The sequence below is a fragment of the Xyrauchen texanus genome, chromosome 14 (genome assembly GCF_025860055.1).
Source record: "Xyrauchen texanus isolate HMW12.3.18 chromosome 14, RBS_HiC_50CHRs, whole genome shotgun sequence".
NCBI classification, from domain to species: domain Eukaryota; kingdom Metazoa; phylum Chordata; class Actinopteri; order Cypriniformes; family Catostomidae; genus Xyrauchen; species Xyrauchen texanus.
The window spans coordinates 13,234,060-13,260,169 of record NC_068289.1 but is presented as its reverse complement, the minus strand read 5'-3'; the positions used below and the strand labels follow the sequence as shown (position 1 = coordinate 13,260,169).

At 39.0% G+C, this 26,110-nt stretch overlaps 1 protein-coding gene across 1 annotated transcript; it reads left to right on the top strand.

The window, feature by feature from the left end:
• The first annotated feature begins 5,395 nt into the window (after window positions 1-5,395).
• LOC127654868 (insulin receptor substrate 2-like) lies at window positions 5,396-21,447 on the top strand. Its single transcript, XM_052142381.1, has 2 exons — window positions 5,396-8,843; window positions 20,874-21,447. The coding sequence occupies exons 1-2, from the start codon at window positions 5,633-5,635 to the stop codon at window positions 20,876-20,878; spliced, it is 3,216 nt and encodes a 1,071-aa protein (XP_051998341.1). The 5' UTR covers window positions 5,396-5,632; the 3' UTR covers window positions 20,879-21,447.
• Window positions 21,448-26,110: the final 4,663 nt, after the last annotated feature.

Genomic DNA, 26,110 nt, shown 5'->3' with positions numbered 1-26,110 from the left:
TGAGCACAATAACCTGTGGTGGAACAGACTCATTTCTCCCCCAACCTGACTCCCTCCCTCCCTTTCTGTTTGTGTGGGAAGATGAGAGAAAGCATGCATGTTTGTGTTTATACATAAAGTCTTCGTGAGTAAAATGCAAATCAGGGCTTCATAAAATTGCAATAAGATGCATGATTCTTTTGCATTATGCATGTTCACTGACATGCAAAAACAGTATACACACATAAACATATACATATATGCAAACACACACGCGAGCACACACACGTGTTGGTGCGGCTATCCTTATGAGGACTACACGTAATTATTTTTATACTGTACGGACTATAGATTATATCCCCTAAACCTAACCCTCACAAAAAAACATTCTGCATTTTTACATAAAAAAATAAAAAAACATTGTTTACAATGATTTTAAGCAATTTGAATTATGGGGATACAAGAAATGTGCTCATAAACTACATTTATAGCACAATACCCTTGTAAGTACCAGTTTGTTACCTAAAAGAATGTCCTTGTAAATCACCCAAACCTGCACACACACACACACGCACACACACACACACACATGCATTCAACATAAGGCCCATCTCAGGTCCATCTGCTCTCACCAATCCTTTTAGGTTCTTTATTAAGCATGCATATGTATCAGATTCAAATGTACACACTGTGATCCATTAATTTATAAGTTAATTAAATAGCCATCAAACTTGTATTTACAAGGCCGTAAAGTTTATCATTCTGAAATGCCGCCATGAGAGTCTGTTCTTTATTGACAATCTATTTACAATCAAACTAAAGGTGTGACATGACCGAGGCACTAAAATTGTAAGTCAAACATATAAATATTTGCAAAATTGTTGAGTTTTGATGATGTTCATATGTTCAATGTGCCCAAGCAATCCAGCAAAGCACGGCTTCAGACTTGATGCAAGAAATTACCACGGCCAAATTTGTGTTTCTATTATTCTATAGAATGCATATGTTGTGGTGATGTAATAATTTTGTCGGTGCACTTAATTAACTCTCAGGCTACTTAAAATATTAACTTAATATATAGTGTGTGTGACTGGACACATTTCCCACTTTAATAGCAGAAAAATGAGTGTGTCAAGTGCTGCTATTGTTCACAACGGCAAGCCTGCCAAGTTAGGCTTCAAATTTTGTCATCAGCGAGCCCATCAAGGGGTTCTCCTCAAGTTACTGCAAACACTGAGAAGGGAATTATAGGACTTAGGGACTGAAAAAAACATTTTTATGCATCAAAGAAGAAACTCTTCTCTTTTGACAGAGTCTTTAGACATTATTATAAGTCTAATCCTGTTGCTGCATCTGTATTTTGACACAGTAGGCCATGATGCAAAAAGTCTGCACTGTAAAAAGATCTCTGTAATTTTAACGGTAAAAGACTGTCAAAATGCTACAGAAATAAAACGTTAATTGATTAATAAATATTAACTGTACAATATACAGTAAAAGTTTTCATAAATTTTAAAAGCTAATACAGTATTTTTTACAATAAAATGTAAAACAATTTTTTTGATGTACTGTAAAAAATATGCTTTTCCTATATAATTAATAGTAAAAATTTACATTATGTTTAACAAGAGAGTACGTGTACTATTTACAGTAAATTATTGTTAAAATTACAGTAAAAAATATCCCATCATATTTCATAATATTTTATGGGAGTAGTTTCTATCAGTTATGTACATTGGGGTGTTCTGTGTTATTACACTGAGAACTGTCTCCACATATTTATTGGTCATAGGGATGGGCGATACCAATTATATTCTTTCGATATGTTACCAATACTTTCAAATCAAACATCGTCGATACCGATACTTCTATAAAAAAAAAAATTTAAAACAGTATTTTTAGTCATAATTCAAGTCATTATTATTTATTTATTTATTCATTTTTGCATTTGTGAGCCTAAACAGAAAATTATTAGACTTCTATTTTGTTTACCCTTACTAAAATTAGCCATGGTTTCACTACAGTAACTATAGTTTAAGCATGGGATTTAATTAAACCATAGTTACCACACAATTAATCATGGTTACTACTACAATATTACTGTAGTAAAACCATGGGTTCAGTCTATCAGCATTTATGCATGTTAAGATGAGCGGAAGAAGAAATACCTGCACAGGTATTTGCTAATATAGCCTAATCCTTTTTATTTCACTTTGAAGCGTATGATTATTGTTCATGTTCATGGTAACCAAATAATAATATCCCTAGTTTAAACAAATGTTAAAATCAATATTTTTGTGTGTGGATCAATATTTTTGATACAACATCAGCATCGTAAGTATCGATACTTTAGGATCGATCCTCCCATACCTAATTTGTCATTGCTCCTGCTAGAGCCACTATTGGTAAATGGTTAAATTAAGAGTTGTATATGTTAACATTAGTTAATGCAATATGAACTAACATGAACTATCAATGAACAATTGTGTTTTATCAATGAACATGAACAAAGATGAACAAATGCTGTGTAAAAATATTATTCATTGTTATATCATTATACCTAATGCAGTAACTAATGTTAACAAATGGAACCTTACTGTAAAGTGTTACCAAAAATTATTTAACTTTTGCATTTGTCTCCCCAACCTTTGGGGGAGCTGGGGGATATACTTGCAATAGTATAGGCTACTCAAGTAAGTTTCAGCGAATCTCACTTAACATAAACACATGATTTACTCAATCTTATCATTTGCTTATCGTTCATTAAGACAGTGTGCAGATTTGTCAAATGTATTTGTCCTGGACCAATGATTTCTAGCCCATAACTGATCTGTTGAATCAAGTTATTCATGGGCAGAGGACAGATGCACCAAGGAGGGATATAGGAGGGTATTTTGATTTTATTTTCAGTCATTCAGATAAAATCAGTGGATTCTTGGCATAATTGACCCATGCGCTGCTCTATATAATTGACCTTGCCACTGAATAAGGAAGTGATCAGGAGAGCTGAACCAGCAAAAACTAATCTGGGCTCTGAACATGTGAGGTGGGAAAGGTCTTCAATCCCTGTGGGACTTTTTCAAGGCCATACACATTTATAAGATGACAATCATGGGTTAAATTAGATAAGACAAACACACTGCCCGTAAGGTTCACTTTAATGATCTGCTGAATAAAATACATTCTAGGATTAACTATAACATACGTATGTATTTAGTACATATATTACATATATGTTAAGTTCATTACAGTAATATACAACAGGGGCAAAGGCACACCAGGCACAAAGGATAATGTGCTTTTTTATCACAAAGTGTATCAAGATTTTTAAAATATATAGATATATATATTTTTTTTTTTCATTGAATATTGATGGATCAACAAAATGTTTATGAAAATAAAAAATATCGCAAGGTTGTTTTGATTCTTTTTTAAATGTGGAGAGGGAGCCTTTTTACCCACCTGAAACAAAACTGAAAGTTATAATTAAGTATTTTGTCTCAAAACAAATGTGATAATTTCAGGTATTCTCATAAGCTACTTAAATTTGGCAACATTTTAAAAATGATTAAATATTAGATGAAATGACCTCAAAATCAAACTTAAGACATTGCACACAATGTTTTCATAAATCAGGAATATTTTGCAGTGTTGACGAATAGGTGCTATTGAAAGTACAGTGATAATGTGTGTTGCTGTTTAGTGATTTGGGAGAAAATAAAAGCAAAAGTGCCTTTTACCCAGCGGGTCCGGCCCAGTTTCAGCACAGTACATTTTTCAGAATTTTAAATGTGCAATGCATTTATTGATACACTTCTCACAAATTAGACATGACAGAAAACATCTTCATGCTGTGCTAGCAAAAATTTAAAGGTAATATATAGATCTCCTTTTTTTTATTCCAGATCAGATAGAGGCATCTTTTCCTGGGTGGAGTGTGCTCTGATTGTGAAACAGCCAGACAGAACATTTGAGTTCATCTGAGAGTAAGCATCTCCATCTACATACACAGTCTGATGTACTCAATCCTCAGCAGACAAGCATTACAGCATCATCACTGATACCCACCAAATCCAGGACAGAGTTTTCATGCTTTACTATTTCCACAGCATACTGACACAGTTTCACATTCATCTGCTCAGTGTTTAAATGCTTAATTACAACACTGAGTGAGATCTACTCCGATCCCCTCCGACTTTCACCCCATTAACAATGACAAACTGGAACGCTCATGTTATTCTTCTTTCGTTGCGTCGCTCACTTAAAATGGGGTGGGGGGTTGTTGTACATTACACAGCGAAGGAGGGCTGTGAGGAAAAGGCAATGGCCAGAAAAAATCTTATAGTGGAAAGCAAACACAAGCCAAACATCCACAGGAACACTAGAGGCAGTCGCGTAACACCAGACAAACTGAGCACCGGTTGCATTACATAACGAAGAGGCTCCGCAACCATTTGTATAGTCTCAGTTAAATTATTTACATTGAAACGAATGCATCAACATAATCGGGGCAAGAATATGTTAAATTATGCTGTAAAAAAATTATTTCAGGAATACACAGGGGCGCATTGCATATGCATTTTGTGATGCGTTAGAACCGAGATGATGCTTACACAGAGGCGATCTCGGATATAACGTTTGCTGAATAATACTGTAAATAAGGCAATTACAATACAAGGGAAACATTTTAGCTAATGTGTGCGTGCGTGTGCGTGCGCGTGCGTGCGTCTTTTACTAACAGTCATTTTAAGATGGAGCATGGTTTTGCCTTTTCAAGTTCTGGACACATTTCCTCTAAATAAATAACTAAATAGGCAAAATAAGCAAAAAATAAGAGCACTTCGCACGATTTAACAAAATAACAATATTACCAATGGTAGCTAGGCTACTATTCCATAGCCTACACACTGAACCTCGTTCTATAAAGATATGACCTAAAACGTATTCCTCTTCCGGATGTTTCAATTTAAACGATCATAAACATGACGAACATGAAAGCTGCAACCTCTGCAATTGAGCTTCAACCGAAAACAAAATGTAGAAAAGCTTGCGACCCATACGCATATCTACTTACTGTTTGTTTTAACCACCCCAATTGTGCCCTAAAACGTCCCACGACTATTTAAACATTAAACCTGATTTTATCCCCCTTTTTCTTATTCGAATAGAATATAAAAACGTCAAATTTGGTGGTGATCCACACAGCACGCTCAGTTGTTTGTGATCCCCGACACCTTGGGTCGTTCCACTGAGGGCGGAGAAGCACGTTCATAAGAGTAGAACTTATTGGTGCGCTCTAATGTCAATCAGCGTCTTCCACCAATGAGCCCAATGAGCTGCTCAGAGGGTTGGATTGGAAGAAACGCCTTCCCCTCAAAGGTTGCGCCGCCTACTATTTGTGAGTGCGTGTGCGTATTTTTTGTAACCAAAGCTGGATGTGTAGGACGTCACATGTTGTTTTTCCCTCTTCACTCCAGTCACTTAGCGATATGTGTTATTTACTGTTAAACTGCTTCTCGCAGCGAACGCGCAGCTCGCGCCGGGAACAGAACAGAGTGTGACTGGATTTTACCCGCGCCTCAGAGGAGACTCACTGACTGACTCGCTGCACAAGTTGAGGAAAAGTGAGAGTTTTTCTTTACGGCATTTGAGAATGGCGAGTCCGCCGCCGACTGGAGGACAGCTGATTTCAAACATTACCGTAAACAGTAACAAGCACGTCAGGAAATACGGATATCTGAGGAAACAGAAGCACGGACACAAGCGCTTTTTCGTGCTGAGGGAGCCGAGTGAGGGCTCTCCTGCCCGGCTGGAGTATTACGAGAGCGAGAAGAAATGGAAAAACAAGTCGGCTGCGAAAAGGGTGATACCTTTGGACTCCTGCCTGAACATCAACAAGAGAGCCGATGCCAAACACAAGCACCTGATCGCCCTGTACACCAAGGACGAGTATTTCGCCGTGGCTGCCGACAACGAGCAGGAACAAGAGGACTGGTATGCGGTCTTAACGGATGTAATGAACGAGGGGAAAGTAATCGACGGCTCCGCGTCTAATTCGGCGTCATCTCTCGTCGGGTTTGATGAGGCGAATTACGGCGTGACGGCTCCGCAGGTCAGTGCCACTTACAAGGAGGTTTGGCAAGTCAATTTGAAATCTAAAGGACTTGGACAGAGCCGCAATTTAACCGGCGTTTATAGGCTGTGTTTAACCACCCGGACCATCAGCTTCGTGAAACTCAACACGGAGGCGGCGTCAGTTATTTTGCAGCTCATGAATATACGAAGATGCGGACACTCGGACAGCTTTTTCTTCATCGAGGTCGGCCGGTCGGCGTCAATAGGACCCGGCGAGCTGTGGATGCAGGCTGATGACTCGGTGGTAGCGCAAAACATTCACGAGACCATTCTGGAGGCGATGAAAGCAATGAAGGAGATGTCAGAGTTCCGCCCTCGCAGCAAGAGCCAGTCCTCCGGTACCAACCCCATCTCCGTGCCCACCAGGCGGCACTTTAACAACCTTCCGCCGAGTCAGACCGGGCTGCAACGGCGCTCGCGCACCGACAGCATGGCGGCGACGTCTCCCGTGACGAAACTGACGTCCTGTCGGATACGCACGGCGAGCGAGGGTGATGGATCTATGACGGGCAGCCCCATCAGTCCCGGTGTGAACCGGACGCACTTGAGCCGCTCCAACACAGTGACTGCTCGCCCCTGTAGAACTTTTGAGACCTCTTCCCTGCAGCACAGTAAATCCATGAGCATGCCTGTGCCTCACTCCCCACTATCAGCTGTCAGCCTTTTCAGCCAGTCCTGCAGTAATGGCTGTAATATAGAAAGCGCCCCTCGCCCCTCCAGCTGCACAGCCTCCATTGCAGGCTCACCCAGCGATGCTGGCTTTATTTCTTGTGATGAATGTGGCTCCAGCCCGGGAGATATACGGCACCTTTTAGCAGCAAACCGAAGCAACACACCTGAGTCCTTCACTGACACGCCCCCCTCACAGGAGGGCAACAACCTCTATGGATACATGATTATGGAGAGGCCCAGCAGCTGTGGGAGGCGAAGCAACCGAGCAACAGCAGAGGAGAGCATAGGAGACTTGGAGAAGGCCTACAGAAGGAGGACACACTCTCTCACCATGCCTTACCAGAAGAGGGTGCCATCACAAGTGTCATCAGCTTCACTGGATGAGTACACACTTATGAGAGCAACTTACACAACTGGAGGCCATTCAGGGCGCAGCTCACACACCGCATCCCCAAAGGTCACATACCCTGAGGATTATGGTGACATTGAAATTGGTCCGTTATTGAAAAGTTCCAGCAGTAATCTGGACGAAAATGGCTACATGCCAATGACACCAGGTGTGGCTCTGCAAGGGGGGAAGGCTGACAACTACATGCCTATGAGCCCAATGTGTGTTTCAGCCCCGAAGCAGATCATCAACCCCAGGACACACCCCCTCATCGTAGCAAATGGTTATCGAACCAATTCTCCCTGCAGCTGTTTTGTGGATGACAGTGGCTACATGAAGATGTTGTGTGGCTCAAAATTCTCCATCGACAGCTCAGATGGGAAACTGACTAATGGCGAGTACCTCAACATGTCTCCTGTAGATTCTGGCTCCGTCACACCACCAGACTACTGCCAGAGCCCTGTGGGTGTGGAGCAGTGCCCCTGTCTCAGACAGCTTCACTCATTTAACTCTCTGCCCCACTGTCATAAGCCCCAGCAGACATTAAATGATGATGAAAACTATCAGTATGTTGTCATGAATCCTCAGAGTCACAGGATAATTGAAGAATCTGTAACCACAGCATCTTCCCCTGTCCCATCTCCTCTGCGACAAAGCCGGACAGAAAGCCTCATCCACCGGCATAGGATCAGTCGGCCCGCCCGCCTCTCTTTGGACACACTACGTACGTTACCCAGTATGAACGAGCATCCCCTCCCCACTGAGCCAAAAAGCCCTGGTGAGTACATAAACATAGACTTTGGATGTGTTGCTGATTGCTGCTCTCCGCCCTCCACTGCTTCCTCTGAAAGCCCAGCCTCCTCCCTGGGATCCTCCAGCGGTCAGAGGAGATCACCCCTCTCTGATTACATGAACATTGATGTGAGCTCACAGTTGCCCAAATCTGGAAACGTCGCCCCATCTGAGCCTTTAGAGGCGCTGCCAGAGCTGACATCCTGCCCCGCCCACCCTGATGGAGAAGAGGAGAAAGAAAGGTACCACCTCACAGCACAGGTGGCACCAGCGGGCCCAGCTGGCAAAGCTAAAGACGATTACACCGACATGATGTTCGGCATGCCTGCTTCTCCTCTGCAGCCTGTGGCTCAGCCTTCAGAAAGTGGGCATACCATCAGCCCATCCTCCTGTGTGCAAAGATTGACTGTGGATGAGAGTGTGGGTGTGCCAGCCGTCGAAGCATTTCTGCTATGTGGTACCACTCTGGCCTTGGTGGACCCTGACCGGGGCGCCAAGGTGATTCGCGCAGACCCCCAGGGACGCAGACGACACAGCTCGGAAACATTCTCCTCCACCACCACCGTCACACCTGTTTTCCCATCCTTCGCTCATGATGCCAGGCGGCATGGTTCAGCCTCTGTGGAGAACGTGTCTGTGGTGAGGAACAGCGAAGGATCAGATGAAGAGAACAACAGTCCCATGTGTAGGGAGACATCGGCTGGCTTTCAGAATGGACTCAACTACATTGCCTTAAACTTGATGGATGAGGGACTTGACGGCTGCGATTCTCTTGTCAGATTCAAAGCTGCCAGCTGCTGTAAAGAGGGCATCAATGGAATACATGTCAGTCCGTATGCCAGCCTTGGGTTCAAGGAGACGGCAACAACAGTAAAAGGTAAGCTTGTGTTTAGAGGATTCATAAAATGTATTGATTCCACTTTTCTGAATTGTGCAATATATAGCTGAGGTGACAGATTTTTTTTGCACATTGGCAGTTATTCTTCCCTATTGGATGCTGAACATAACTGAACAGACTTTATTGCAATAATGTCTTACATATATTCAGTGTTCATATTTTAAATAATTAAGAGTATGCTGTAGAGGAGAATAAAAAGCAGCACTGCTTAAGTATAATTTGCTACAGCTTTTAATACCAAACTATTGTTGTGTAGGCTTAGATTCACACATATTTGTCATTAAGAAAGACTATGTATATGAGTATGTTAACCACAATATAGGGGATTACTATTATTTTATTATATTATGATGGATTACTAGTAGTATTTTCCTCTCACATTAGTCTCTGATTTAAATGCTATGGTGTAAAAGGCTCTGAAATAATTCAGACCGATGATTCAGCTGCGTGAAGCCAAAATATCATGAAATAGTGAAATGCAGTTTATTTATATTTCATAGTAATAACCGCATGTTACATTTGCACCAGATGATTGTGCCATATGACCGATTGTCTGCTCATGTGAGAGAGCTAATTGAGCAACTCTGTGTGTCAGAATGATGGAAAATAGTCTTTAAAAGCTGTGGCGCAGTTTTTATTCTCAGCGAATGATCCCTTCATCCAAGCCTGCTTGAGTGCTTTGGATGAAAACAGTGCAGTTCTGCCTGATTGGTTTATACTGTTCTGCTTATAGGTTTGAAAGGTTAGTTGTTTAGTTAAAATTTTTATATTGTGAAGATTGGAGAGAGACATAGTATCCACATGTTAATAATTAATTCAGCAAAAGAGGAAACATTCCCAATATTTGCATCATGCATTGACTCATTCTGTGAAAGTTGCACATCTAAATGTGTCATTGTGCCACACACGGCGAGGACTCAGCAGTAGCACAGAGAGAAAAATAAAAACAAGTGAGTCAGTTGTTTATCAGATGTCAGTTTCAGGGTTTCAGGGCTGGAATGCAGAACGTGCACAAAGGTCGTTCAGAGAGATGAATGCTGGCTTGTTTTTCCAACCTGCCAGGTTTCTTTGAAGGAACAACCCCTCCCCTTTTTTAGTTTTTAAGCAGAACTTGAAAAACAGACATGTTTGTGTAGCTGAGAGATAAACGTGGGTTGATGGACACTGATTTTCACTCTTGTGGAATTTATGCACAGAAATTAGTAAAATAGGTGTTGTTCTTATTGTTGAATGCAAGTTTGTGTTAGTGGTTTTTTGAGGATGAGTATATACTCTGCACTTTAGTATGACTCTTAATGCAATGACAAAAAGTAAAGTTGAATCATTGACTTAAAGGACCATACATTTGCACATGAAGTACAGAGTGGCTTTCTCAAGTCTCTGATGAATGGCACTTCATAAAAGAGTCTAGAATTGGAGCCTCTTAAAACACAAACCTACTTAGGGTTGCCACGGTGTTACTGGTTTTACTTCTGAAAATGTTTTGCAAGAATAGTATCATCTATGAGAATGCTGCAAATGACAAATCTCAGCTCAGGAGGTGCTCTGAGTTCAGTTCGCTTTAATTCCACAGAGCAGTTTGTTGTGTGCGCAACTCTGCTGGGTCACTTAATATATATATAGCCTATAAATATGTGAATAAATCATAAAATAATACAAAAACACGTTCACCTCAAACCATGATCGAAATATCAGTTATTATTATCATCATTATAATTATTATGTTTACATTTATAATTGTTTTTAGATCTTAATATGTATTACAAAATTTCCGCCATAGTCATAGATTGATACTTTCCTGACGTTAAATGGAAAGGTGGTTATTACTTCGTTATTTTGATTGCTTTTACGTTTCATTTGAAGTGCAATTTGAATTTAGAAATGTCTTTTTGGTTTAAGTTTTGAGTTTTTTAAATAACTTTATTTTTCAATACAAGATCACTAAAGCAAGAATATTCACCGATCCCTCTGTCAGGGGTTGACGAAGTAATTGGATATTGTGATATATATATATATATATATATATATATATATATATATATATATATATAGTGAGCCTATTTCTTGCATACACCAAGCCCTTGGAGGGAACAAAATTCATGTATTCCCGCATTCAAAGTCAATACCCTTCCGTAGCAGCTACACTGGGTTCTGGGATGAAAGGTAATAAAACACCAACAAGTGTTGCATTTGCACGGACAATGAAATACCCGACCGGTAGCCCATGATAGAGAGAATGCACAGATTAAATTGGTTCATTGCCAGAGAGATGTTGCCCTTCACAACTGTTGTAAAGCCGTCTTTCAAAAAGTTGAACAACACACATTTAATTTTTTCAGTTTCATTAGAATTTTTTGTTAAAATAAGTTTAAAGTTTGAAATCAAGCTGCCTTGCCTTATTGTGAACGAAATTTACCCCATAGTACCACCTAGCTTCCATCCAGAGGTAATACTGGTGTTAGTCGGTTTTAACGTGATCACCGCTCCTGTGTGAAAATTATGATACCGTGGCAAGTCTAATACACAGACCATAGACCATATTCACAGTTGCAAAATCTTAGATTTTTGATGGGAATGAAAATGAGGCTGTAAGGAATAGATTTACCATCCCTTCAATGACATGCACTGTATAAAGCCATCACAAAGCTCATAGATCACATATTATATTCCACAACTCATGTTGTTTGGAGTTTTTTGTCTACTGAAATTTCGAAGTTTCAATGTTTCGAAATTTTTTGGAAAGATATATTTTCAATGTTCCATCAACAGTACGATCCAAAAACATTTTAAACAACTGTACAACCCCTTGAAGAGACTTTTGTCTACTGAAATTTCGAAATTTCGAAGTTTCAATGTTTCGAAATTTTTTGGAAAGATATATTTTCAATGTTCCATCAACAGTACGATCCAAAAACATTTTAAACAACTGTACAACCCCTTGAAGAGACTGTACGTCTATCCCTCAACCCTTGTTGAAAAAATAAAAGTTGGCACTGCTGTGAAAAAGGTCTATACAAGGAGAATACACATCATCAAAAGCTCAATTATGATCTTTAAGGTGTGTGTGGGGGGGTGGGAGTGTTTGTGTTTGTCACCGACAAGCAGGTGTTTCTGCTGTTCTCTGTTTACCTCCGCAAAGTGGACGGAGCAGAAAGACATAGCTGCAGGCCGCAGAAGCCCTAGAACAGTGGGAGGAGACCACAAAGGAAACTCTCACAAGCACAGACACACTCACTAGAGCTCAACCATCCGGCTCTGCGATTGGTCATGACCAACATTCCACAAAAACAAAAGATGAGCAACAGTGACAGAACACAGAGCTTTTATTTGTGTAGAACGGCCTGATGGTCTTCCTGATAGGAACCATCAGCAGGGCCAACTGAGCAGAGATGAGAACTCCGATAGGTTGGGATGGGCTCTGTTTACTACGCCATTGTCTGTCCAGCAGTGCCACATTCCACTCTTTTCCTTCCTTTTACACACAGATTTGACCAGTACATTTGAAAATGGCAATCACATTTCCACTTATGGTTAAAAATCTATAACAGCAGCAGACTTAGAGGAAAGACACACAAAGCAGAGAGATACTTTCATGGACATAACTACATGTACCACTACATCTACATAGACATCAGCAAAGTGTGCTGGATGTTTGAGTGATTTAGAAGGCTTATGAAGGAATTTCATCATGTTTATGGATTGATTGGCTTTTGTCTTATTTATTTCTCAGTTTTTTCATATCTGCATCTTCACTTAGTCATTGAACACCATTTCACACCCACTAGAGGTGCTTCAACAATGATGACTTTTATACCCTTTCACCCAAGTCATGAGTAAAAGAGCTAATTATCATTCATAAATGCTGACTTTTCAATCTGTTCCTCACACCATGATATCTTATGACATTTAAACACTTTTACTATAGTACATGGCGATACAGTTTAACATTTGCATAACCAGCCAACTACATTTATAATAATGTTTTGAATCCGATCAAGTTGCTCTGTAGCTCAACTGATAGAGCGTTGTTCTTGTGATGCAAACGAGTCCTGCAGAGCATGCGAGTCAACACATGAGCCGAAAGTGTCATAGTGGCAAAACGACAAATGAGTGCTTCGACTCATCTGCATTTCTCATCTCGCATGGACTTTTTATGACAATATTGGTTAGGTTTAAGTCTTAGGGTAGAGATATCAGATTTGTTGATTTAAAACTCGATAGGGCATTAACCTTACAAACCTCTCTTTTAGTGCCACACAGTAGATATTTCACCTTGGAACTGCCTCAATATGTGTAAGAAGCCACATATCATTTTGGAAGTGTCGCCACAGTCCCTTTTTTTTTTTTTTTTCATGAGATCAGGCTCGCTCACAAACTCTGGCAATTTGTTGCAAATCAGAGTGGTCACCACTGACCTGGCCTTGGGTATATATGGCTTTTGAGATCAAAGCTCTACTTGAAGAGTTTCATGTAAACAGTGCTATGGACATTGAAGCTGTCCTTTACATCTTCAAATTAATTTCCTTAATTTCATTCTGCCCTCTCACCCTTCATAATATGACCAGAGGAGAGAGTAAACACTTTCTTATTTAAAATGTACAATTTGGACATCCAGAGAACTCATCCTAGAGAGCTGTGTGTGTCAGTGTAGGGCTTCCAGAGAAGCTTCCCCCCTTGAGAATTGTGTGTGAGGGGCTGAGCCAACAGATGGTGGGGGCCAGGGTCGTGCACCTGCCATTCCAAGCAGTGCACAGTGGTTATCGGGCCCATCAGATGCACTGACAATACACAAATGATTACCGACCATCTGCTACCCCACACAACAGCACAGAGAGCGAGAGCGAGAGAGAGAGAGAGAGAGAGAGATAGACAGGCACAGAGACAGACATTGAGAGAGACAGTCAGATAACAAGTGAAAACAGTTGGCACAAGACAACAAGCTCAGACGACCATCCCCCTCCACAACACACACTCACACACACCTATTCCATTTCCTTGAATCCCAGTCCATAATCACATCACCTTTATCTCTTTCTTCCATCATAAATCTTTCTGCTAATATTGCCTCTCTATAATTATTTCATATTTGAGGGATTACTTTCAATCCTGTCTCTGTCTAGGACTATCACCCAGCATCACACTGACTCCACCTCCTCTGTGTTTCTCTCCACCTCACTCTTCCTGTCCTGCTTCACCTCTTGGTCTTGTTTTTGTTGACTCTGTAAGTAGCTGCTATTGTTATAGATATGGTAGTGTTAAACTAGATCAAGATGTTCTTCTAAAAGCTCTCGCTGTTCCCCACTTTTAGCTGCACAGATAAGGCGGATTACACACTGCCACAGATTAGACATTCTTGAGCAGCTTTGTTTGATGTCCAAGCAAGGGGCATACACACAAACATACACACATTCATGGGTGTATCCAGCCTGATCTCATGATATTTAAATGACGATTGCAAACTTTTTGCAAATGAAAATTGCATGCTTCATTACATGTTTGGCTGTAGTTTCCCAGTGAAATTTCCAGAGCAGGGCGCCAAAAGTGAGTAAAATTATGTTGTAATCAGACAAAGATTTTATTGTGAATATTAGATGGATGTTTTATTGAGTAAACCTCCCTAACCTAAAACTTTAACCTAAACCTAACCAATAGTGTCTTAAAAGATAAATAAAGGTGAACAAAGCATACATCCTAAACCTAACCAATAGTTTTTTTTTAAAGCAAATTCAACATGAAAGGCACATTTATTGAAGCAACCACTTCATATCGTGTTGCTTCTATGGCACTTTTGCTTTAATTTTGTTTGGAGCGTCCTTGACTGGGCTCTAGGTTCAGTCTCCGAGTCCAAAGTCCAACACTATCAGGTGAGCAAGAGGGGAAGCTAATCATGTTGGAAAATGTGTGTAAATGTTAGTGAGTCTGTAATACAAATGTATTAAATGTATTATTTTTCAAATTATGCATTAAAGTGTTTTGATATAATAACATATCAGTGAGTAATAGAGCAAAAAATAAGTGTTTATAAAGTCATAAACAGCCATAGTATCCATGATTTGTGTGAAATTGTACAAACCACACAGTTGTTGTAGCGCCTCTAGAGTTCATTTCACCAGAAAACTGCAGCAAACCGTAGAAAGTGGCACTTAAATGAAGAAAAATGTAGTTATAATAACGCTCCTTTCATTTTCACCCCAAAATGAAAGAAAGAAAATTATATAAAAATTATATTTTCTTGATGAAAATGAAGCTCATGGTTAGTATTTTTGCTCGGTGACATTATTTTCATGACATTTAATCACAATCACAATTTAATCACATTCTCCTCAATTCTCATTTACTGAAATACCAAAAAAATTACTGTAATGGGACAAAAAAATTATATAATATTAACTTTTTGAAGTATTTAAACATCAAGTATTTGTTGTGCTACCTTTATGTTGATTTAAATAATAGTATTACAGTATGAGAATGAGAGTCAATGAGATAATAGGAAAAACTACGACTGAAAACTTTACAAAACTTTACAAAAATGCACATTATGGAAAATGTGCTTATTGTCATGAAAATAATGTAAAATAGCTAAATGGCTCCTAAATAGGCTTAATTTTCCTAATGCAAATTATAATTTCCTGCTTTCTTCTGATGTAGGGTGAAATGTTACCTGGACATGTGATTACTGTCTTATATTCTAGCTATATGACATTGTTCCTTCCATGTATCTCAAAAAGAGATGTTAGGCTAAATGTTACCCTCATGTATAAAAAAAGATGCAATGATCTGTATGACTGTATGAAAAAGTCATACAGTTTGGAAAAACATGTAGGTGAATGAATGATGGAAAAGTTTGTGAACTATCATTTTAACAGTGGGATATGGGTAGGCAATGAAAATATTATCTCAGATCTGCATAAAACGTTCTTTAGTAGCACGTGTCATGTGTGGGTTTAATTGCATGGCATGTGACATGATTCTGAATGAATGCTCCTTTTCACCCCTGCTGAGCCAAGAGATCTGTGTGCGTGTGTGTGTGTGTACGTGCCAGAACAAAATATGTAGTGATGCTTTACTGTCATCAAATTAATTTAAATGGCTCTTTGGGCATTAGAATTGGCCTCCAATAACTCTGCCTCTGCTTCTGAACTTGTTTAAAAGAGGCGTCCTGTGAGATCTGCTGAGCTCACGCACCCTCATGGGCACACTTGGACATTCATGGACTGCCGTTTATTTCCATGTAGCCATTGAGCTCTGTTAGCTTAGTTGGCTGTAGTGTTATATGAGATTAGATAGTGACATTTACACATGATGATCATCTCTCCATGCATAGAGTATAACCTTTTGCCCAGACATCTCTCTCTCTCTCTCTCTCCCTGTTTCTGTCACTCTCCCTGTTGCTGTAATGTCATCAGTGTTTCAGTTTCCAGACATTCTAAGGGTCACTGCTGTAAATGTACAGACTGCGATTTGATATTGAGCCGAGAAGCATATGCACAGATCTTTCAGTTGTGTTACCAACTGTTTAAATTTAAATTTTATAGATGTTTAGACACTGAACAGTGTCACATATATAAACACAAAACACTATCAGGACAACATACGTGACACTAAAATAATGCAATAAACAAATTGCTAAGTAACATACAATCTAGCATGAAACACCCCAATACATAACTCATTTAAAAACAAAATAACAATAAAACATAATGAAATGTAGTGGGTTACACAGGGACTTTTGGAAGCAGACACATATTCTTTTTCACAGTAATGTTAAGAGTAGTTTACTGTAAAACATGTATTGGCTTGTTAAACATAATATACATTTTCACAGTTAATTATAATGGAAATTATAAATAAATATATAAGATTTTACATCTAAACTATATTGTAACAGCATTTTCCTGTAAAATGATATTTAATGTCATCAAATTAAATATTATTTAATTTAAGTTTAAACAACAATTAACAATTCATTTATTACAGCATTTTACATGCTTTTTCTGTGAAAAATTATGAACCTTTTTTATAGTGCGTTTGCTTTACTGTTTGCACTCCCATTGGGGCATCGCATCGTTACACAGTTGGGTAAAGTTTGCTTCACAGCAAATGAATATCTTCCAGTTTATTTTTTCATAGCAAATAGCTGTCATTGTGAATGCCCCCCTAAGGGAGAGACATTGTAAGATCATACTGAGCGAAGGGGTATAGAAACAGATGACTAAACTTCTTTCACATCCAAAAAGAAAAACTCAACACTGCAACCAAAACACTGATGCCTCCCCCACACTTTTTATGATATGTGAGACAGGCATAGATAAATAAATTAGTAACACTTGCACATGTTTACAGTACAGTCAGTTTGTCAGCTGGCTTTCTCTCTACTGTAAAGTGTGTGTGTGTGTGTGTGTGTGTGTGTGTGTGTGTGTGTGTGTGTGTGTGTGTGTGTGTGTGTGTGTGTGTGTGTGTGTGTGTGTGTGTGTGTGTGTGTGTGTGTGTGTGTGTGTGTGTGAAAACAGTTGCGTTTCATGTGTGTGAGAAAGCCAGACTGTTCCTGGCCCGGATGCAAGGGGGCTAAATGTAACCTGTGAAGTTAAAAAAAATTGATCAAGGGACAGGGACATTGGGTTCACGGTCTGTTGACTTTTGGTGGCACGGTGGCCTCAAGGATCGTCCGAATTACAGCTGCTTTAAATACCTACCAGTGACGATTTCTCACGCAGATACTCAGCTGTAGGAAACACATGTTTTAAGACTGTAAAATTTTGTGGAAGTGAGAGGTTGCACTTGTATATGAGAGTTTTGTAGGTTGAGAGATTACTCTGAGATATGGAGAGAAAAAGAATACTTGACATAAATAGTTGACATAAAAATGCTTTTGGGAAATATCAATTGAAAAGAAATTGAAAATTCTATTAATAATATACTTTTTAATTAATTTCTTGAATTTAATCTGAATTGAAAAACTTCAAATCTTTTATTGAAAGTAACACACCAAAATTGGACAAAATATATCCTAACAATATTAAATATATTATTCTTTATTCAGTCCTTTAACAATCAAATTTAACAGATTTCTTTTTTTTTTTAACCAATTATCCAATAAATGTAACATTTTAGAAAACTAATGATATGCAAAACAGCAGTCAATAATGAACTTAGCAGCTCTAGGCTAGCATCTTGCAAATACAAAAAGTTAAAATATGCTACACAGTAATTTTAATGATGACATCAGGCAGAACACAGAACGGCAGAGGGCCTCTATTCTGTTTATATAAACGTATTTCCACTTTAATATAAAATTATTGTGCAAAACAACAGTGCAAAACAGCAGTAATAGAACTAAAACCAATCTCATTTGTAATGACAGATGTAGCCTCAAGTGAAGAACAAAGTTTTGCAGGGCTAAACCTATTTTAATGTAGTTGCTATACACATAGTAAATTGGACTGCTTTCTATTTAAGTAAAAGTGTCAGTTTTCTCTTCAAGAACAAAAGTTGCTCAGCTTTCTGGCAACTCAAGAACATGAGATGCTGCACTGAATAGTCTCTCTCTCTGTGCTGGTGCTTGGGCAGATAAATACCTGCGTGCAGTCCGTGCAAGCAATGGAAAGTGGTCTTTGTTCATGTACCAGTAGTCAAGAGGATTGTCGCAATTATTTATATTGCCAATCTTCCTCTTGCTTAATTTGCTCTGTGAAACTCAAGCTGCCTCACTGATCTCCACACACACATACATGCATGACTCTGACTCCATGGCATCAGTGTGAATGTGAGAACCAGTGAGAGGGAGAAAGAGAGATCTCTTATCAGTCTTTTTAGTCTATTTATACGTGTGACCAAAGTAGATCACCCTACATATAGAGTCTGGGTACAGAGTCAAACTCGAGTTCACATCAAGGTTTCCACTGGGGTGCCAGGTCAGAAGTCCTGCTGGTGTCTCTGTAGGTACCATTGTGTCTTTTGTTTTAGATGTGTATAGTGTCTCTGAAGTACTTAGCAGTGTGGTGACCGTAAAGTAGGCCAGAGCATATAATATGATTATCCAGTTTATAGTGATAGCTGGACACACATGGCTTTGCAATGGACAGTTGACTTTGGGCCACATTTTTACAAAAGTTTACCATCAGAGTGAGAGAGCAGCGTAAGCATGTTTTCTGCTGTTATTCCCACAGTTGGGAAAGTTGAAAGGACAACAGGAAAGCACCTTCTCTCTCTCTCTCTCTCTCTCTCTCTCTCTCTCTCTCTCTCTCTTCACTAGTTGGCTGTGAGCAAACAGATCTGTCAGCACTTAACTGGAAGAGTAGCTAATACCTCATAATACCACACAGAGGGAGGTATCAAAGAGCAGGAAAAGATGAGGTACTTTACAACTATGAAAACGCTTGACCTTACGCTGGCCCCTCCCTTCTGACTTTCCCCAGCGCCCTGTGAGAGAATGCAACCATACTGACATTCATGGGAATTACTGTCATCTCTATCCCTCTCTCTCTCTCTCTCTCTCTCTCTCTCTCTCTCTCTCTCTCTCTCTCTCTCTCTCTCTCTCTGTGTATTTGTATGTTTGTGTGTGTGTGTTGTGATATCAGACTCACATGCGGAAGTGTTTGGAATGTGTGCGGGCAGTCCATATAATGGAAGCGATTATGGCATGCTGTATAGCCAATGGCCGTGAATCAAGGATTTGTTAAGTGTGTGTGAGATCGAGTCTCGCTCTATGAAAACACCTCTTGTTCTAGGCGGATAAAAAGCAGGAGGAGGAGATTGGTGGGGGGCGGGTCTAGTGCGTGGCCAGGGAGAAAAGGCCCTCGAGGGGTTTGTGTTAGCAGAGACTTTGGTCTGATGTGAGGCCTTCATGCAAATGAAACCTCACAAACAAGTACAATGGGTGAGAGGTCAGGAAATTGATCTGGTGTTGTAAACCGAGCCCAGACACCAGAAAGAAAACTAAGCAAATTTTCAAATTACATTCTAATGTTTAAATTTCAAATTTATAGATGTAAAGTGAATTTTCTCCTGTCCCAGCTTACAATGCTTTGGCAGCTAGGCTGGAAATAAGCCATTTGTAGCTTCATTCTATAGCTTGACAATGTGGCTCTGTGGGCCTATCAAAACATTACTCTGTGTGATTGAGCATCCTGACCAACCCGAGGCAGCAACATTAGCCAATGACATGAGTTTGTCTGACCAATGAAAACTGGGACAGTGTTAGGGAAAGCAGTTTGAAAACAGTCAATATTTTTGTGATTCTTTTTGGTCACACTGGTGTTGGAGAAAAGACACCCTTCACTTTTATAAAAAGTGCTTACATATAACATTCTAAAATGTAATAATAGCCTAAATTTAAAGGTGAAGTGTGTAATTTCTGCACCACTGGCACTGCCCTATGGAATTGCAAAAATAATAACAGTTTTCAAAACATTTAATTTAGAAACATCAAATGCTTTCAAATGGCATGTTAATATTTACATTTCCAATCTAAAGGTTATGTGTAATTGCATTTTGCAGAACATCTCAGGCTGTGTGTCTGTATGTTCCATCAGCTGCATAGTGCTAAATGCCAGCGAGTGTTTCCCCCGTCCCTCTAAGAGCACCTGCCACTTCTGTTGCTCCTAGCAAAAGAGCACACATTCCTTACTTGGTAAAGGAGAGAAGGAAAGACAGAACGCAAGAGAGAGAGAGAGAGAAAAAGAGAAGGAAAGAGCGTATAATCTTTTGCCCCCCATTTTCATTCCTCGTCGATAAATCCCATACAGATGGCCCTGAAAAAACACACACCGGTCTGTGAAACTATGGGAGATTTTCCAGACAAGGCATGGAGGAATATGATAATTTTTGGGAAAAATGCTGAAAACATTTGCAAATGCCCATATATGGCTTGCTATGTTGTGTGACGGTGCCTTGATAGTGTTCATCTCAGGGACCCTGTGTTTTATTGGTTTGTCTTGCTTTCTCTGTCAGGATATTTATAGATATGACATTAATGTGTTTTCCCTTTCTTTCTCTTTTTGTTTTTTTCAGACTAAACAGAGCCAGTCTCCTCAGTCAAGCTCCTTCAAACCTTCTATCTTTCTTTTTGCATCATTCACAATGATAGGAAGTGAGGAGGCGATCGTGTGGACAGATGGGCCACATTGCTGCTGCTTCAGCCCTCGGCTGATCTTTGACCCCCTGAAATGCATTCGAATGGCCGTCGTCAAGGCAACATGGACACTTGACCCCGGCGCGAGGTGTGACAATGTGTCTCCGACTCAGACGCTGAGAGACGGGACTTCCTGTCCATCTGTTACTCACTACAATCTCTTCCCTCTGAATGCTGAATTTTTGTGTTATGGACCTTTTCGATGGTTTAGTTGAGAGCTCTGGAGTTGCCAGTGTCCCTCAAACCTCAAAACCTGTGAACAAAACCTGGAGAGAAACATCTGATACACACACACACACACACACACACACACACACACACACACTGCACGCACAACACACCTGTTGCACAAGTCACTTATTTATTTACCTGTGTGCATGTGTGTGTATGGGAGTGTTTGTGCTCGCATGGGTGGTCTCAACACTGCACAGAGGTGGCATTTCAGAAATTCACTTAACAATTCGAACTCAATAACCAGTCATATGAAAACCCTACCTCAGAACGAGCCAGGTTATGACTTACAAAATATATATATTAAGAAATTAATTTATTTTTACAAGTGAATGTTTTCTTAAACACCAATCCAAAGCCTTACTGACAATACTGTCGCACAGTGTTTTCTCGGATGACATTATGGACCTGTATACACTCACATAGTATCAAAGAGAACTGTTTGCCATGGAAACTGAATGTCTTTTACTGCAGTGGAAGAAAGTCTTGCCTGCCACATGTCGTGGCTTCCCCTGCAATCAAAGATCTTATATATTATGACTTTTATTGTTATTTTGCATTCTACACAGATATTTAAATTATTTTAATATAATAATATTTATCTAAGCTGGTAAAGGACCGGATGGGCAGCATATGCAAAGCAGGATTCTAGAGTTGTGGAGTTATCAGTTTGGAACGAAGCCACACGCGATTAACACACAACAACCATATGCTACATGTACTATATGAGTGATGTTGTGCGCCTCAGGTCAGATAGAGGAACACCTCACCAAGCCTAGGCACGCTATCACACTTTAACCCACTGTCTTTAACCTTAAAGTGTTAGTTCAGCCAAAAACTAAAATTCTGTCATTTAATCACTCTCAAACCCAAACATGAATGAGTAAATGATGACAGAATGTGTGGGTGAACTATCCCTTTAACCACCTAGAAGCTTTTGCTGAATTGTCCTCTTTCACCACTAATATCCCACGCTGAATACACTGCCTTTCCTTTTGCCTTACATCTGCACCCACCGATGTGGTGTTTAATACAGCAACTGCTCCACTGATTAGCTGATCGGTGAGCGAGCGATGAGTAAAAGTGAGTTATGTCTGCGAAAGCTTAACACCAGTACTGCTGCTCCCTACTGTCTGGCAGGGATAGACTCTTCTTCAGAACCAATGCTTTTGTCTTGCACTTACAAACTCCCTAGATTGTAACACAAGACACTTTTGAATGTAGATTATTCTGGAGATCTCCACAGGAGATTATGGACATGCCTAAACATTCACAAAGAGACTGATATTGACAAATTAACCCCAGCAAGTGAAACAAGTACAAAACACACAACCTGACCTATATGAAAAACATTTGCCTAGAAAGGTGTATATAATGAATAAACAGATTGCAACTGATGTTTTTAAATCAAATATTATAACATGTCTTATTTGTATATAGTTACTGTGTTTGAATGAATTTTCCCCAAACAACTAAAGCACTAATGAAGGTACTTGCCAAAGGCTGAACTTTGGCCTGGGAGTTTTCTAATTCTTCAGTATGTTTGTAAAAGTATGTACACTGTCCAATAAATGCCACTTCAAGGATATTTGATATACTATGATATATATATATATATATATATATATATATATATATATAAAATGAATTCATTGAATAATACTTGATATTACAAAAGTACAACTTGCTACATAGGTACAAATTCACAAACGGCATATGCAATATTTAAATTTTTTAAAGATTAGTTTACAGAAAGGAACCAAATGTATATATACTGTGTTAATATATTTAAAACCTTAAAGATTTTGCTGTACATATGTTTTTCTGCCCATTTTAAATGGAAAAGTGTTTTTTTTTGTTTTTTTTTTGCTATTAAGTCCTAACAGTAATTTCAGCAGTGTTCTTATGCGGATGCTGTTTCTCAGTATGGAAGGGTTGAATATTTCAATGCCTGATTGAGTTTTTCCTGTGTCTTCCATTGTAAATACTTCATATTCTTTGCATTGTGATGCTACTTTGAAATGATAATTTAAACTTAGTGTAATTAGCATTGCTTTAGAAACTGTATTGATTCTGAACAGCCACATGCAATAAAAAGTAACATTATTTAATATCTGCTCATGTCTGTTTCATGCTGATAAATTACACTACTTGTGTCTCGTCTGTGATGGCTTCCTGAGAAAAAACTGGCTCAGCCAGACAGCAGATGTCTTCATATTTTTTTCTTTCGGGAAACACTTATCATTACAGCACATCCCAGACACGTCACACATGTGTAGTTTACACACTCGTGTTGAGTTACTTTAGACAAACTTATGGATGTTTCTGCAACTTCGTTTCATACAAAGTCATTTAAGAACAAGAACAGTTAGGAATAATTATGAATAAAATAAGTACAATATATTACATCATAAGGTAATAGTAAAAATGAAAAAATTCACAATTAAAATTATACAGAGTATAGATATTGTGTTCTGTAACTGCTGATCTCCTTGGATTTTCACGCAGATTAGTCTAGTGTTTGTTCAGAATGGTGCAAAAAAAAAAAAAACATCCAGTGAGCGGCAGTTCTGTCGACAAAAAGCCTTGTTGATGAGAGATGTCAACAGAGAATGGCCAGACTGGTTCGAGCTGGTTAAGGCTATGGCAACTCAGATAACCAGCAGATGCAGAATAGCATCTCAGAGTGCACAACACGTTGAATCTTGAGGCGGATGGGCTAAAACAACAGAAGACAATGTTGGGTTCCACTTATGTCAGCCAAGAACAGAAAAGGCTGCAGTTGGCATACCATTTGTGTACCTCAGCAGAAATCCAGATTTGTCAGACAAGGCAATGTTTTTCCAGTTGTCTACTGTCCAGATTTGGTGGGCCTGTGCCCACTGCAGCCTCAGTTTCCTGTTCTAAGGTGACAGTAGTGGTACCCGGAGGGGTCTTCTGCTGCTATAGCCCATCCGCCTCAATGTTTGATGTGTTGTATGTTCAGAAATGCTTTTCTGCATAGAACTGTTGTAACATGTTTTTGGGTTACTGTCACCTTTCTGTCAGCTTGGACCAATCTGAACATTCTCATCTGACCTCTGAAGCCATTTTTGCCCTCAGAACTGCCACTCACTGGATGGTTTTTTTTTTTTTTGGCACCATTCAGAGTAGATCATAGAGACTGTTGTGTGTGAAAATCCCAGGAGATCAGCATTTACAGAAATACTCAAACCAGCCCATCTGGCACCAACAATCATACCACACTCCAAATCACTAAGATCACATTTTTCCCTATTCTGATGGTTGATGTGAACATTAACTGAAGCTCCTGACCCATATCTGTATGATTTTACACATTACACTGCTGCCACACAATTGGTGTGGCTTCCAACAATATATAAAACATGGCTATTTCATCTTTTTTGTTTTTACCAACTCTGAATATAATTTTGTTAACAAATTTGCAAATGATGAGATTAAACTGCTGTAATTTGTCAGCAAATTAAAAATCATTATTTAAGATCTGGTTGGATCAGCTATGTGCATTTCAAAGTCCAGATAATAAGCTTTAAAATGACACCTATTTTGTTTAGATCAAGCAAGTGGTTATTCATTTATTACATAAAAAATTATTATATATTTTTTTTTTCCATCAGCAAGGAGTGCCCCCTTCTAGCTTGGTATATAAGTTCAGTTCAATTAATAAATCAATACAAAAATATTTATTTTTTAAAACATGTTAAAAAAGAATTACAAAACCTGTAATAATTACCTGTAATAATTACTAAAATAGAAGTTTATAAAAAGATCTAATTCAATATATTGGGATAATATATGCAATATGAGATATTTTTTAACAATCTTCGCGGGCCGGTTATTTTTGACCTGGAACAAAAAGTTGTTCCAAATGGAATACAACCCAAGAGTAAAATGGTTAGCTAGTAAGATATTATAATGGACTAATAACTTTCATCAGGCAAATAAACAGGTTTCATGTGACCGTTACACATACTATCTATAGCATTTTTAATTGTTTGTATTTAAAAAAAATTTAAAAATCTATAACATGAGTTACTGGGATATAATTGTCAAATTACAATGAATCTGCAATCATTTCCAATCATTAGGGTGTTGACATGACAACACAGTGGGTCACAATAGCTGCTGTGCTCTATGACAGACAGTCTGACCCAGAATACATAACTGACTAAAGGGATTATGAGTTTTCCTGCCGTAGCATATGATGAAGGATTATGAAATCTCAAGCCACTGCTAATTAAAATTGTAATTAAGTCTAGGGGTAAGATGAAATCACATAGTCTGAGCAAAGCCAACAGGGTGGGGGTGGGGAGAAAAATATCAAAATAAACAAAGCTGGGATCCTTCCCTCTAGCCTGCCTGCTGGACTGCACAGCCTCAACTGATGCAGTGGTTTCAAAGTTCACACTGGTCTGATACGTGGCCGGCTTTCTGTGGCAGGACACCCTGATATGTTTGGTCAGCATGTCTTGACTGATTAGACAGATTTATGTATAATTAAGACAGCTTTCAAGCAGTTCCCTTTGACCATCTCATGTCTCATTAAAGGAACCATTCTCCCAAAAATGAATTATGACTCTGAATTTACTCACTCTCATGTCATATCAAACCCACATGCTATTTTGTTTTCCACGGAACACGAAAGGAGAAATCTTTGAAGAATCTTGATGCAGTTTTTGCCATGCAATGACAGTAGTAAAAGCTCAAAAATAGACAAAAACACCAAAGAAGCACCATAAAGTATAATTAAGCAGTCTATACAACTGATGTGCTATATTTCAAGTTTATAAATCCATATGATAGATTTGTGTGAGGAACAGACCAAAATTTACAGCATTATTCACTAATAATCTTGCCCTCTCCC